This window comes from Cydia strobilella, chromosome 4 (genome assembly GCF_947568885.1).
Source record: "Cydia strobilella chromosome 4, ilCydStro3.1, whole genome shotgun sequence".
In the NCBI taxonomy this organism is placed as follows: Eukaryota; Metazoa; Arthropoda; class Insecta; order Lepidoptera; family Tortricidae; genus Cydia; species Cydia strobilella.
Window position 1 is genome coordinate 989225 of NC_086044.1, and position 13111 is coordinate 1002335.

Consider the following 13111-nt stretch of genomic DNA (forward strand, 5'->3'; position numbering starts at 1 on the left):
TGATGTATTTCGGTTGCCGCTATAACAACAAATACTAAAAACAGAATAAAATAGAGATTTAAGTGGGGCTCCCATACAACAAACGTGATTTTTAACCGAAGTTAAGCAACGTCGGGCGGGGTCAGTACTTGGATGGGTGATTGTTTTTATAGTTAATGGTACGGAACCCTTCGTGTGTGAGTCCGACTCGCACTTGGCCGGTTCTTTTATAGTATAGCAGCCCAACTACACCTCTAAAGCTATTTTTTTGTAAATATATTTAATTTACACGAGACCTGAACGTGTGGGCGCACGCACGCACTCCCATATTAATACTGTAGCGGTTATGTATGGTGACCTCAATTATTTTATGTGCTCCATCTAGCATAGTTAAGGTAGCCTGTGGATGAGTAGTATGATCAAACATGTGAAAAGAGAGGCCTGGGGTTGCATGCCTGGTTAACATGAATAACGAGAGGCCCGCACTCGGCAGCGCCTTCGCAAGACGCGTATATTGGTGATAAGGTGTCATCTCCCAAATAAGTGACTTTAGGCGCTTTTCTAGCTGATGATGTCAGGCCTCTGTAAGCGTTGCATACTTCCACACTCTGGAATTGAACTACGCCCCCGATCTTGGCGCAATTCTGAAAAAAAGAGCAATATTATTTGTTTTCACCTCAGCAAATTGAACAAGCCTACTTTCGTCACTCTCTGGAGTGAGGAAAGTGCGACTTTCCTCACTCCAGGGAGTGAAACAAAGTAGCTTTTTAATTTTTGAAGGCCATGAACTGGCACTTCATACTTTTATTAATTATTCTTTTTATTTAATTTTTGTTTCTCAGTATTATTCTGTGTAATTCGAAATACATTTTAACCTTTGAAATGAAATGAAATGAAAAATGAAACAAAGTAGCTTTTTAATTTAGTGAAGGCCATGAACTAGCACTTCATACTTTTATTAATTATTATTTTTTTGTTTCTCAGTATTATTCTGTGTAATTCGAAATACATTTTAATCTTTGAAATTAAATGAAATGAAAAATGCTTTATTGCCACAAAAAAAGTAGGTACAGAATATAAACTAACCTAATTTAAATAAACTATTCTAATAATATTAAATATACCTTATAATTTTTTAATATATTCCTCCTTCTTTTAATATGTTCTCACTACTGAGGTGAAAAATTATGTGTGCAACACGAGAGCAAAGTTATTTTACATCTCGTGTTTTTGAGTCCCTCGCTACGCTCAAGATTCTAACTTAGAATCACGAGCGAAGCGAGAGAATTATAGAATCTTTCGCTTTCTCGGGACTCAAAAATAAGCACTCGCAAGAAAAAACAACTTTTCTCTCTTGCATAAATAATTATTGTTTTGAACATCGCAGAGAAATAACATTACGCTGCTGCTGATCAATATTCGTGATTCAATAGACCTTACCAAGGCATCACTTTACTAACAGATAGATTTGCTTGCGGATGATATATTCAATGAGCAAAATCCTTATAACCAGTAATGTATAATCATAATCATAATCATAATCATAATCATAATCATAATCATAATCATAATCATAATCATAATCATAATCATAATCATAATCATAATCATAATCATAATCATAATCATAATCATAATCATAATCATAATCATAATCATAATCATAATCATAATCATAATCATAATCATAATCATAATCATAATCATAATCATAATCATAATCATAATCATAATCATAATCATAATCATAATCATAATCATAATCATAATCATAATCATAATCATAATCATAATCATAATCATAATCATAATCATAATCATAATCATAATCATAATCATAATCATAATCATAATCATAATCATAATCATAATCATTTATTTCTTGAATGCGGTACAATAAAGATGTATTAATAAAACAATTTCTGATCAGCACATCCTGCCTGAATAGGCATAGAAATATCAAGTATTACCTATAACTATGACTAGATTCTTATCTTAGATATCATGCAGCATGCAAAAATAATAAAGTTCCGACCTTATACTACAATCCACTTATTCGTGAAATTTATCAAACCTCTGTTCAATTATGTCCATTTCCAACGAACAAAAATATCAAAATTACGAATAAACAGTTATCAAGAGCTTGTTAGACTTGACAGGCGTGTCAGGCGTGTGTGAATATGGTCATAAGCTTATGGCGATCCATTTCCATTTATTTATAACAGTAACAGTGTTTTGAATGATTCACGTATTAAATATATTAATAACGGGTCACTCACGTGTTTTAAGTCGAAAACGCTCGACATGTTTCACTCTGTACCGAGAAGCGTCATCAGGCGCTTGCGTCGACGGTGACGGACCGGCGCAGACTGACCCGTTATTAATATATTTAATATGTCTATGTCTCACGGAAGTTTTGAATGATTCACGGTTAGTTTCACAAGACTTATATTGCACTTTAGACTTATGATGCATGTAACTGCGTCGAAATATCGGGAGGTCATAAATAATACAAAAGGTAATCACGGTCTATATCCCGGTCAATATAAGTCTAGTCAAATTGTCAGTAAAAAAATGATGATGATGAATAGTAGATTGTGCCACAAGGGAGCAAAATGACATATTTACGGCGAGGGCGTACATTGAATCCTGAACGAAGCGAAGGATTCTATAATTGAATCCTGAGCGTAGCGAGGGATTCTAACATAGAATCTTGAGCGTAGTGAGGGATTCAAGTGATAACGCCCAAGATGGAAATAATTTTGCTACCATGTGACACGTATGGTTTTTCACATCACCTATGAGGAAATTATTATGTTCTAAAATATTAATTACCTAAAAAAATAGTATGCAAAAAAGAAAAAAAATCGTTTCCTAGACCAGAAAAATGCCACTTTGATCCCTCCTAGCAGGGAAGAAGAGTGCCACTTGGATCCCTCCTAGCAGGGAAGAAAAGTGCCACTTTGATCCCTCCTAGCGGGGAAGAATAAGCCCTTTTTCGAATAGGTGATGTGAAAACAATAATAATTTCACTTACGTCGGGAATGTCGTGAATGCTTTCACTAGTAGGGACTGTTATGTCGAATTTAACTTGCTCTTGGGGCTCGGTGGCTACAATAACCGCTGAAAAGGAGGAAAGGTACATTTTTACGGCTGAAAACAGTTTAATAAACATACAATTCACTTTTATTTTATGAGGATAAAAATGTCTCTTTTTTATCGCGATTAACGAGGCAATTTGCATTATTTATTAACGAATATTAAATTTTGAGCTTCACTATTTTTTCCTAACCTAAAATACATAAACAATAGCTATACTTAACAGTTTTTCAAAACATTTAAGGATTAAAAATAAAGATATTTTATTTTTTAACAATGCGCTTATGAACGTCAAAAGCTGCGCCGACTCTAACCTTTCACCTCTGACCCGAGTAGATTTGAACCCCTAAATTGTAGGAGGATATCCTAATATGGGACCGGCAAAAACTAAGTACATAAAAGAACAAAATTAATTACGCTTCTTCAAATTAGGTTTTATCAAACAATTATTTAAGACCAAAGCGAATCCCGACAACATACATTTTTAACGACCGGATAACATTTCGAGTGCAATCATAGTTTTAAAATCTTAAAGATTGGAAAATTTTAATTTAGTATGTACACGTGATGTAAGGTTTTAATATTTCTTACCCATGTTGAATCCAGCACAGCCCTGTTCGTGTCCGTGCGGCGGATCCCAGACATGTGCGTCAACGGCCACGAAGAGCGCGGTGAGAGCGAGTAGCGAGCGGGCGAGCGGCGACATGGCGGCGGCGGCGGCGGCGGGGATGGCGCGCTATCAACGCCGACTTCGTTATATAGCGTGGTAGTAGCCACTAATGAGCAAGGGTAACAAATCGTTTAAGCTGATTAAAGATAAATTGATATATCGATTAAATTGACTGAATTTATGTTTGTATTTCGTAAGCATAACAGAACATCATAACTATATTAAGCTGTTCTTGAACGAGGGCGCGGTTATAAATTAATATTGTATTAGTGTGAACTACTAAAAATTTATTTAAATTTTAAAGCACATAGTACTGATAATATAACTTTCATTGACCTATAAACTACCAACTATTAAAATAACCATGTCACACTTGTATCTCTTGAACAACCTTACCGTATTGATTTCAACGATTAATTCAATTCTATAAAGGATTGAAAATGCGGTTAAAAGTTTTTAACGACTTCAACCTCAGACAATTATTCTCAAGTAAGCCACTAGAGATAGCTCTCTATTCTCTCAATTGGTTCGGCATAAAATAACATATTATAATTATAAAAATCGCTTATAAAATTTCACAACACTCAGTTCATAAATACGAACTTTACAGGAAAACATCTGGACATACAAAAGTTATTTTGCCCAAGCTGTAATAGACCACCACATCGGCGAAAAGTTATAACAAATATAATTATTTCACACCTTGGTAGCTTAACAGTGAGGATTTTATGCAAAACCACGCGTTGAGATGAGACAAACAATGAATCTCACAGCGCGTCAGCGTGGTGAAGCGGCTGTTGTCTTCTTGTCTGTCTTCCGCTGCTAGCTCTCGTGGCTTGCTCAATGCCTACGTGTATTTACATATTAATTGTTAAATGAACATGCATTCAAAATATATAATAAAGTTAAGACGTTGTTAAAATAATAGCTGCAATATTAACATCGCCTAGCGGGCATTCAGTCACAAGCTAACCTAGTGTTAAAATTATCTGAATACAACCTTCTTGCACTATAAGAGCGTGTGTAGGTCATTTTAAACATCTGGGCCGCTTTCCCACTCTGCTGTTGACTGTGCCTATCTAGTAGGCAACGAATGCCTACTAGATAGGCACAGTCAACAGCAGAGTGGGAAAGCGGATTAAGCTAAATTCGTAGTAGTTTCAATTATTATTTTCGCGATTACGTCGAAAATACCTACAAGATTCGTTGTTATGTTGCCTTAAAAAGCTGACCTTGCATTTATTAATTATAATGTAAAAACATTGAGAAGTCACGTCATTCATTCTTTATAATCATCGAAATATAAATCTAAAATTTCTGACATCTAAAATGTTTTATACTAAATTAGGCATGACACTTGTTACGTAGCACTAAAATGTCAAAATAACATAGTTAACAATTTTTCAAACTAGAATCAAAGTTTTCCATTCTTCTGTAGATCCGAGATTGTTTTTATGGAGACTAGCAGTTACTGGAAGCTGCTAAGTATTTATTGTTTCAAGTACCTATGGTGTTCTATTTTGTTTGTTTTAAGGTTCGGTTCTAGGTACGTTTTATAAGGTCTGTAGGCTTAGCACATGAGGAGGAGCCTCCGACAGTATCTCGCAGTCAGTAATAATTAATAAATTTAAACAAAGACGCGTAGTCTATCTCGGGCCTGAGATACTGTCGCGGTGCTCCTGTGCTACGACTGCTGCTTTGAGTCTAGGGAATAATTTTAATTCGGGATAATAAATAACTATCGGTGAACGGGTGGTTTATGATTCAAAATAAACAGATACCAAGTTATTAAGAAACAAAACACCACGTTTTATTGCAAACCTCACACACTTTAAATAAGAGTGAATATAATAAAAGTGAATATAATTATCATAAAAACACATAGGTAGAGATCTTTTTTAGAGAATCTTTGAGTAACTTTATTATAAAATTAGGTTTTAATTACAAAAAAAATATTTATTTCATATGTATATACATCGTAGACACTTATGAACATTGTTTATGCAATTTTTTAAGTTAGGAGACGCATTTCTGGGTAACATGGAAGACGAGAGTTCCACATTCGATACCCCTACAGGACGCATATACAGGCGACATGGTGTCTTCGCCCAACGGGCGGACCTTCGGCGGCTTCCGAGGTGCTGTTAGGCCTTCGTAATCGTTGCATACTTCCACGCTCTGGTATTGTATTGCTACACCATATTTTGCGCAGTACTGAAATAATAACATGCAATTAATTATTTCGTTTTATTAAATACATCAAGTTTATGCTAAAATGCACTTTAGGTTCCAATATTATTCGCAATGTATAAAGGTATTATAATATTAAATATAAGTAATAGAAAATTCAGTAATATTTTTGGAGTTTCATGGACATTTAAATAGAATTTATATATTGTAATGTGGTACGTTCCAAAAAAAATGAAAAATATATACATTTTATTTTATATTCTCAACTCTAGCAATAATGATACCTACTTTTAATTTACTTTAGTTTAAAAAAAGGATTGTAAAAGAACGAGTCCGTTTATCCCGCGTTATTGTTTAAAGGTCGGTTAAAATATAGAAAAGGCGCAGTTTATATACAAAGACAAAGATGCCGTGAAAACTAGACATCCAAGCTCAGCAGTATATATTAGACAAAATAATCACAAATAAATAAAATAATATGTAGTGTGTGTGTACTTACATCAGGTATGTCATGAAGTGCTCCGCTACCTGTCTTTATGGCCCTGAGTTCGAAAATGATGTCTTCGATGGGTTTTCCGTCATACCGGCTAGCCGCTGATAGAGGCAAACAAAAGCAAACAATTTATATTCGATACTTTTTTTAAGACAACCTCAATTCGTTCTTTTTGATAAACTGTTACTCAGCATTGTAAAATTGGGTCAAAAGCATTTGGTAATGCTGGCGTCTTTCCTGTGAACAAGAAATTAGGTTTTAAAGTGTATTAATTTAAAGTATATTTATGATGTTCACAGGAAAGACACTTAACACTAACTCATACTAAAAAAAATTTGGCCCAATTAGAGCAAGTTAGGAATTAATTTACGGTAGTAAAAATATCTGTATACATATATGTTGATTAACCTTCAAAAGCCAAATGTGATTAGTATTATAAGGGAAAACAATTTCGTATCAGATTGAATTTATTTTAGTAGTAGCTTTAATTTTTTATTCAGTTAAAATAACATCGAAACGGACTGTAATACATTTTTAGCTAATCTACTAGTTAGACCAAGAAAACTCTGCAGATTTTGACAGCACACGGAGTGCCAGTGTTATTTAAACGTCATAATTTTATAGAAGCTTGACGTTTTGCGTGTGCTGTCAAAATCTCTGCAGACTTTTCTTGGTTTAACTCTAGTAATGTTTAAAATATCTTACAAATTCTGAATCCCGCGCAGCCTGGACGAGCGTTTTCCATTACCCATACATGCGCGTCGGCGGCAGCGAGCAACGCGCCAAGCGCGAGCACCGAGCGGGCGAGCGGCGACATGGCGGCGGCGTCGGCGGCGGGCATGGCGCGCCCGCGACGCCGACCTCGCTTTATAAGCGTTATGCAATAACAAGCATGAGTGGCAAATTATTTACGCAGTATATTGTTTCTTATTGATTAAACTATCTGTAATTATGTATGTAGAGGCACATACACGAAATATCTGACAGGGACTAATAGTAGCAAGAAAAAATCAGGATTTCTAAACGTTCTAAGGCTCAGACAAAATTATGATGGTCTGCATTGGCTCAAAGATCGACGAATATTACAAAAAGCAGCAAAATAAAAAAATAGCAAGACAGAGAAAACCATTTTTTTTAATAAAACGATACCATATCGTGCAAAAAGTGCAATACTTCTCAAAAATTGCTATTGTATTTTTATTACTTTGAAGTTACATTTGTTTTCAATTCAACCACTTCGTGCCATTATATATATATATACATGTTTTTTTTTTAATTATACTCAGTTTCTTTTAATAAGGAAAGACAGAGATCTGAACTAGTTTTTTTATTTAATTGAGAACGATAAATGGGTATTGATTAACCTATGAAATTAATATTAAATTAAATATTTTTCATTACTTTGAATTTAATCTCGGGCGTGAAGAGTAGAACGAATGGACGTGGGTGATTGCTAAAGTCAATGTGGTCAATGTAAATAAAACACTATAGAAAACCGGCCAAGTGCGAGTCGGACTCGCGTTCCAAGGGTTCACAACTCACAGCCCGTGTGTATTAAAGCTGTTGTCTTCCCGTCTGTTTATCTGTCTGTCAGCCTGTCTTCCACAAGAGCTAGCAATCGCGTCGTGTTACCTATGAGAATTATATTAATTTATTGAGGATGGAGGTAATCATAAATATCATTACGATTGACAGTAATGTCAGAAATTGTATTTCTCTAACTGGCTATAGATGTACAATATTCGAAATAAGATGTACATTACGTACTTCCTATTCCAGAGTTGTCACAGAGTATCCCATAAAGGATGACTCACGTTAGACCGGGCCGTGTCCGGCGCTTCGTTTTCTATGGAAAGTATCACGTGATCACCTGCATGTCATGTCATAGAAAAGTAAGCGCCGGAAGCTCCGGCCCGGACACGGCCCGGTCTAACGTGAGTCATCCTTAACGGTCCGGTACGGTCCGGTACGGTCCGGTACGGTCCGGTCCGGTCCGGTCCGGTCTCGTCTCGTATCGTATATTATACATTTTAACCTTTAATATGTTCTCACTACTGAGGTGAAAAATTATGTGTGCAACACGAGAGCAAAGTTATTTTACATCTCGTGTTTTTGAGTCCCTCGCTACGCTCAAGATTCTACCTTAGAATCACTCGCTTCGCTCGTGATTTAATTATAGAATCTTTCGCTTTCTCGGGACTCAAAATAAACACTCGCAAGAAAAGTCGTATTCGATAGCATATTCATAATAATATCACTGTATCGATTGATGTATTTTATTAATAAGTTTTGTTTTTCTTAGCTCAGTATACTAAGAGTATTGAATTGTGGGTATTTGATAAGTAGGTATTCACATTTTGAAATTAGTATTAGTTGAATACGTTGTAAAATTTTAGTGCTAACCACCAATTATGTGTTAACTTGTTGCTATTGGTGGGAACCTATAATTGGCTTTTTGTTATTTACTTATATAACTATTGTATAATTGATAGCTGTTGGTTCTCCGAAAATAAATAAATAAATAAAAACCAACTTTCCTCTCTTGTTGCACAAATAACTATTGTTTCAATACAAATCGCATTCTGTTTCATAGTCAAAGCGTCGCGTTGGGTTATTCACTAAGCACCGATTTTAGATTGTTCTGTTTGTAATTAAAGCTATCGTCAAACAACTAATGAATGTGTATGTGAATGAGGGATTTCCTCCTGCGGACGCTTCGGCTGTGGAATGAGCTCCCTGCCGAGGTTTTCCAGAGGGGCTACAGTATGGGGTTCTTCAAATAAAAAAACAGGCCAAGTGCGAGTCGGACTCGCGCACCGAGGGTTCCGTACTTTTTAGTATTTGTTGTTATAGCGGCAACAGAAATACATCATCTGTGAAAATTTCAACTGTCTAGCTATCACGGTTAATGAGATACAGCCTGGTGTCAGACAGACAGACGGACAGCGGAGTCTTAGTAATAGGGTCCCGTTTTTACCCTTTGGGTACGGAACCCTAAAAAGGAGTGTACAAGTTTTTAAAGGGTCGGCAACGCGCGTGTAATATCCCTGATGTCGCAGGCGTCCATAGGGTACGGTAACTGCTTACCATCACGCGGGCCGTATGCTTGATTGCCACCGACGTGGTATAAAAAAAATGTTGAACTGTTTTGGAACATGAAATTAAACTATGAAAACGGATTATATCGCGTATATTGAATTTATAATACATCTCGACGTTTCGAAACCTTTACGGCGTTGTTTTGGAACACTTTTTCCATTTTTTTGGTTTTATTTCAAATCATCTTTATGTTTTGGAAGGGATGACATTTTCACACTTTTCATTGCAACCTGTGCAGAAATTAGTTTCGTCATGAAGATTAAATAGTCTGTTTGTTTGTATGTATGGATGCACTTGTGGTGCCCTGCGAGAAATTCTTTCTAATGCAGCTTCAGACTGGTACAAATCTGAGGGTCAATTTAAATTGGAAAATACGTAGCAGTCGAGTAGAAAAATTTAGTGAATGGAATAGAACTGCCCCGAGCATTTCATCCGTTCGGATGTTAGCAACGATCTCTAACTTCCGAAGGATTTGATGGCAGAGGTTTAGCTTTAAGCGCATCATATGTCATCGCTGGTTGGAAAATTGTGATAATATTTGTGTTAAATAATACGATTTTATTTGAATTTTGCGTTTTAACGCGTATTTTTAGACATTTCTCGTACGCGGCACACGTTTATGAGAGTAAGTAAGTTTACGAGTCTGATATTACGCCGGGGCAAGTTGACAAGTGGCGTACTCTTCCACCAAGACAATGCTACCGTCCATACGTCCTGTGTCGCTAAGGCTGCCATACACCAAGCAGGCTTCGAATTGGTGGAGCACCCACCGTATTCGCCTGACTTGGCCCCCAGCGGCTACAGGCTATTCCCAAAATCATAGAGTAACTTATACTAGAGCGGTACTGTCATAGTAAATTTTGTAACCCTAGTAAATTCACTGCCATCTGTCGACACACTTTAAAACTAAAAATGAAGATTTATAAAAATACGATAGAATGTATTTAAATATAGATAATTTTTTTTTTTTTATTTGCATTAATTATTTTTTTGATTTTGACCCATTTTCTTTCACTGATATGCGTTAAAATTGTTAAATAACAAACGAAACCGTCAACGCCATCTATACGACTGTAGGCCAAAAATAGTAGCGCCCTCTGAACGAGAATCAAATTTTCTTGATTTTCGAGGCACGTTTTTTCCTTAGACTGTATCTATCTATTACGGAGTTATATCTATCTTTGGAGTAAGTAAGTTTAGCTTGTAGACGTAATTTCTTTGTGCAAAAGTAACTATTTATCGAGCTGGTCCGATGATGAAGACATTGGAGACCAAAGGTTCATATGGAAACTGCGATAAAAACAATGCAAAATCTTGAAAAAAGTACAGTCGGCAAAAAAACCCGTAATTATCTTTTTTAGGGTTACGTATTTCTGACAATAAATTTAAATTTAATGCAATTTTTAAATGACAGTGCTAGAGATCCATAGCGCCATCTTTTATCGGAACAGTGAATTAGTGAGTAACGATATTACGATATAGAGTGAACGCGTTCTTTTGATTAATAGGACTTGCCACAGTCAGCAGTCCTTGGTTGCTCGGAGAGATGGCGCAGCTTATTTATAACTCATATCATAGCCAATTCTCAATTTGAAATTTATATCAAAGATAGATATAACTCCGTAATAGATGGATACAGTCTAAGGAAAAAACGTGCCTCGAAAATCAAGAAAATTTGATTCTCGTTCAGAGGGCGCTACTAGTTTTGGCCTACAGTCGTATAGATGGCGTTGACGGTTTCGTTTGTTATTTAACAATTTTAACGCATATCAGTGAAAGAACATGGGTCAAAATCATAAAAATAATTAATGCAAATAAAAAAAACATTTATCTATATTTAAATACATTCTATCGTATTTTTATAAATTTTCATTTTTAGTTTTAAAGTGTGTCGACAGATGGCAGTGAATTTACTGGGGTTACAAAATTTACTATGACAGTACCGCTCTAGTATAAGTTACTCTATGTTTATATTTATACAGTTAAATGCGCGTATTCTGATGGTTATTGCGGCTGCTATATTTGATAGGGCAGAAATATTGTGACATTGCGCTGCCATATCATGAAGTTTGTCATATGGCTAATGGTTATTCGTGTTGCTTAACTTCAAACTCGGGTAAATCCATTCGACCCTCTCACCAAATATCTACCCTATGGCAAAGCCTGACCAGGAATATATGATCACGCTTCATGTTGCGGAATTTCACTGGAACTAATTTTTTTCATACTATACTGAACTGTTACCATATACATGAGAATAAACAGCGCCCTCTTGACAATGATCATATATTACTGGTCAGGCTTTACCTCATTAAGATAATACCAAAATCGCATAATCTGCCAGATGGATTTAGAATTAGTCCAAGATAAGTCTGCAACGATTTTGATAGCACACGCAGTGCAAGTTATTTTAAACGTCAAACTTCTATGAAATTGTGACGTATAAATAACGGGTCTCTATTGTTTGACATAATTATTGAAAGTCATTTGTAATGTCATATTATCATTAGTCATATTTTGGTTTTTCTCAGAAACGCGCAACTTTTCAGGACTGCCATAAAACAAACCTAACCTAACCTATCTATAGGAAAACCCGAGGAAAATCCTGAATAGTTAACGGTTTCGGAATTATGACAATCATTAGATAATGACTTTCAATAATTATGTCAAACAAAGGGACCCCATAAATAACGCTTGCACTGCGTGTGTTATCAAAATTATGACGTTGCATACTTGTCTTGGTCTAACTCTATCCGAGTTTGAAGTTAAGGGACTCATTTCAACTTCTAGGTATTGCTACCTGTTTAGTTAACATCTATTGGAAATTCTAAGAAATAAACCTCTGAGTTTGACAGCGAGTTTTAACTTTTGACGGAAAAAAGGCATCTACTTCATGTTACATTTAAAGCACCGATTTTTACTCAATAACTTTTTAGTTTCTGCTTTTAATTAAAGTCAATATGCGCATACGAATTCAATAAAAATTAAACGCATAAAATATTTTTTACTAAAACTACCTCAAATTGAATGCAATCATGTCATTCATCGCTTCATGAAGTCGCTAATATAGGTATGACATAACGAGAGAACGCGTGCGCCGACCACAGCTGATTTCTATTTTGATCGCCTCGGAGTTTTTCTGTCTACGCCATAGTTACAGCCGTACGCTTTCTGTGAAGTGATATGATAAATGTTAGGTGAATTTGTTGTGATTATCTAGTTCATAGTGTGAGCTACGTCGTTTTATAGTGTGTGAATGAATCGTGGGTTCAAAACTCTATATAGAGCCTGTATAGAGTAAAAATATTCATTCTTAGGAATGCAAAAAGGTGACTGAAAGATCCTAGACAAACACTTTGTGCGTGTCGATGTAAGAACTAAATATTCTTATTTTAATGAGGTTTTAGAAATATAATCAAGTGCTATAAAAATATGTACAGTAGCGAGATCAAGCGGTATAATATTTTTTTTATATTATGGGTCGATTTTCGCCGGCATGGGGAGGTGAAATATAGTGAAATAAGTCCTACGCAAAAATAATTTTTGAATGCTTTACCACAGAATAACTAATTGCTTTACTC

At 35.5% G+C, this 13111-nt stretch overlaps 2 protein-coding genes across 2 annotated transcripts; both read right to left on the bottom strand.

The window, feature by feature from the left end:
- Window positions 1–289: 289 nt before the first annotated feature.
- LOC134741116 (uncharacterized) lies at window positions 290–3815 on the bottom strand. Its single transcript, XM_063673885.1, has 3 exons — window positions 3670–3815; window positions 3017–3102; window positions 290–623 (listed from the first exon to the last, which is right to left on the bottom strand). Exons 1-3 carry the CDS (start codon window positions 3782–3784, stop codon window positions 399–401), a joined length of 426 nt encoding a protein of 141 aa, XP_063529955.1. The 5' UTR covers window positions 3785–3815; the 3' UTR covers window positions 290–398.
- A 1913-nt stretch (window positions 3816–5728) lies between these two features.
- LOC134741117 (uncharacterized) lies at window positions 5729–7301 on the bottom strand. Its single transcript, XM_063673886.1, has 3 exons — window positions 7137–7301; window positions 6438–6532; window positions 5729–5962 (listed from the first exon to the last, which is right to left on the bottom strand). Exons 1-3 carry the CDS (start codon window positions 7270–7272, stop codon window positions 5765–5767), a joined length of 429 nt encoding a protein of 142 aa, XP_063529956.1. The 5' UTR covers window positions 7273–7301; the 3' UTR covers window positions 5729–5764.
- Window positions 7302–13111: the final 5810 nt, after the last annotated feature.